General features: G+C 62.1%; 1 protein-coding gene across 2 annotated transcripts in view; it reads left to right on the plus strand.

Moving 5' to 3' along the window:
- The first annotated feature begins 424 nt into the window (after window positions 1–424).
- Window positions 425–1,344, plus strand: part of ACTRT2 (actin related protein T2) — a 1,302-nt gene continuing 382 nt past the window's right edge. Inside the window, exon 1 of one of the 2 annotated variants that reach the window (XM_007448949.1) lies at window positions 425–1,344. This exon is cut by the window's right edge and continues 2 nt beyond it. In XM_007448949.1, coding sequence (XP_007449011.1) covers window positions 425–1,344 — 920 coding nt within the window. The other variant, XM_007448948.1, reaches the window with a different exon arrangement.

Here is a 1,344-nt window from a genome sequence, read left to right on the forward strand (position 1 = left end):
CAGGCTGGGCTGCTTCCCTGGTTCCAGGCTCCACAACAGGCTCCTCAACACGGCCTGCGGGAACAGCTGGACTTCCCCCTTTGGAGTCTCACCAGGGGGGCGAGCAGAGACACCAAGCCCCCACCCCCAAAGGCCCTCTGATGCTGGCTGAGGACAATGGTTGCCTTGGCTGGATTGTTACCTATGGGACGTCATTCCTGAAAAGGCCTCAGCAACCCAGGCTTCCTGAGAGGAGAGCAGATCCGCAGGTGGGGGTGGAGGGGGCTCTCGGGGACCGGCCGTCTGCTAGCCCTGCCTGAGAGACGCCCCGAGAACCGTGGAATCCTGTGCCCTCGAAACTTCCAGAGGAGCCTCATACGTCACAAAGTGGCCCAGGAGGCTTCCATCTTCATTTTGGCAAAGTGCGGATGAGGATGCCACAGGCATGTTTAACCCACACGTGTTAGATTCTCCAGCTGTCATTTTTGACAATGGGTCCGGGCTCTGTAAGGCAGGCCTGTCTGGAGAGGTTGGCCCCCGCCACGTCGTCCGCTCCGTCGTGGGGCACCCCAAGTTCAAGATGCCTTCGGCGGGGGCCAATCAGAAGTACTTTGTGGGGGAAGAGGCCCTGCACAGGGACGAGGTCTTACACCTGCACTACCCCATCGAGCGAGGCCTGATCACAGGCTGGGACGACATGGAGAAGCTCTGGGAGCATCTCTTCGAGTGGGAGCTGGGGGTCAAAGCCAGAGACCGGCCGGTGCTCATGACGGAGCGCTCGCTGAACCCCAGGGAGACCCGGGAGAAGATGGCCGAGGTGATGTTTGAGAGTTTCGACGTGCCCGCCTTCTACCTGTCGGACCAGGCCGTGCTGGCCCTCTACGCCTCGGCCTGCATCACGGGCCTGGTGGTGGACAGCGGGGATGGGGTCACCTGCACCGTCCCCATCTTCGAAGGCTACTCCCTGCCCCACGCCATCACCAAGCTTTACATGGCGGGGAGAGACATCACGGAGCACCTCACCCGGCTGCTGCTGGCCAGCGGGAGGACCTTCCCGTGCGTGCTGGACAAAGCCCTGGTGGACGACATCAAGGAGAAGCTCTGCTATGTGGCCCTGGAGCCGGAGAAGGAGCTGTCGCGGAGGTCAGAGGAGGTGCTCAGGGAGTACAAGCTGCCCGACGGCAGCATCATCCGTATCGGGGACCAGCTGTACCAGGCGCCCGAGGCCCTGTTCTCGCCCGAGCAGCTGGGCATCCAAAACCCGGGCCTCTCCAAAATGGTCTCCTGCAGCATTGCCAAGTGTGACGCCGACATCCAGAAGATGCTCTATGGGGAGATTGTGCTGTCCGGGGGCACCACGCTCTT

This window comes from Lipotes vexillifer, unplaced genomic scaffold (assembly GCF_000442215.2).
Source record: "Lipotes vexillifer unplaced genomic scaffold, Lipotes_vexillifer_v1.1 scaffold835, whole genome shotgun sequence".
In the NCBI taxonomy this organism is placed as follows: Eukaryota; Metazoa; Chordata; class Mammalia; order Artiodactyla; family Lipotidae; genus Lipotes; species Lipotes vexillifer.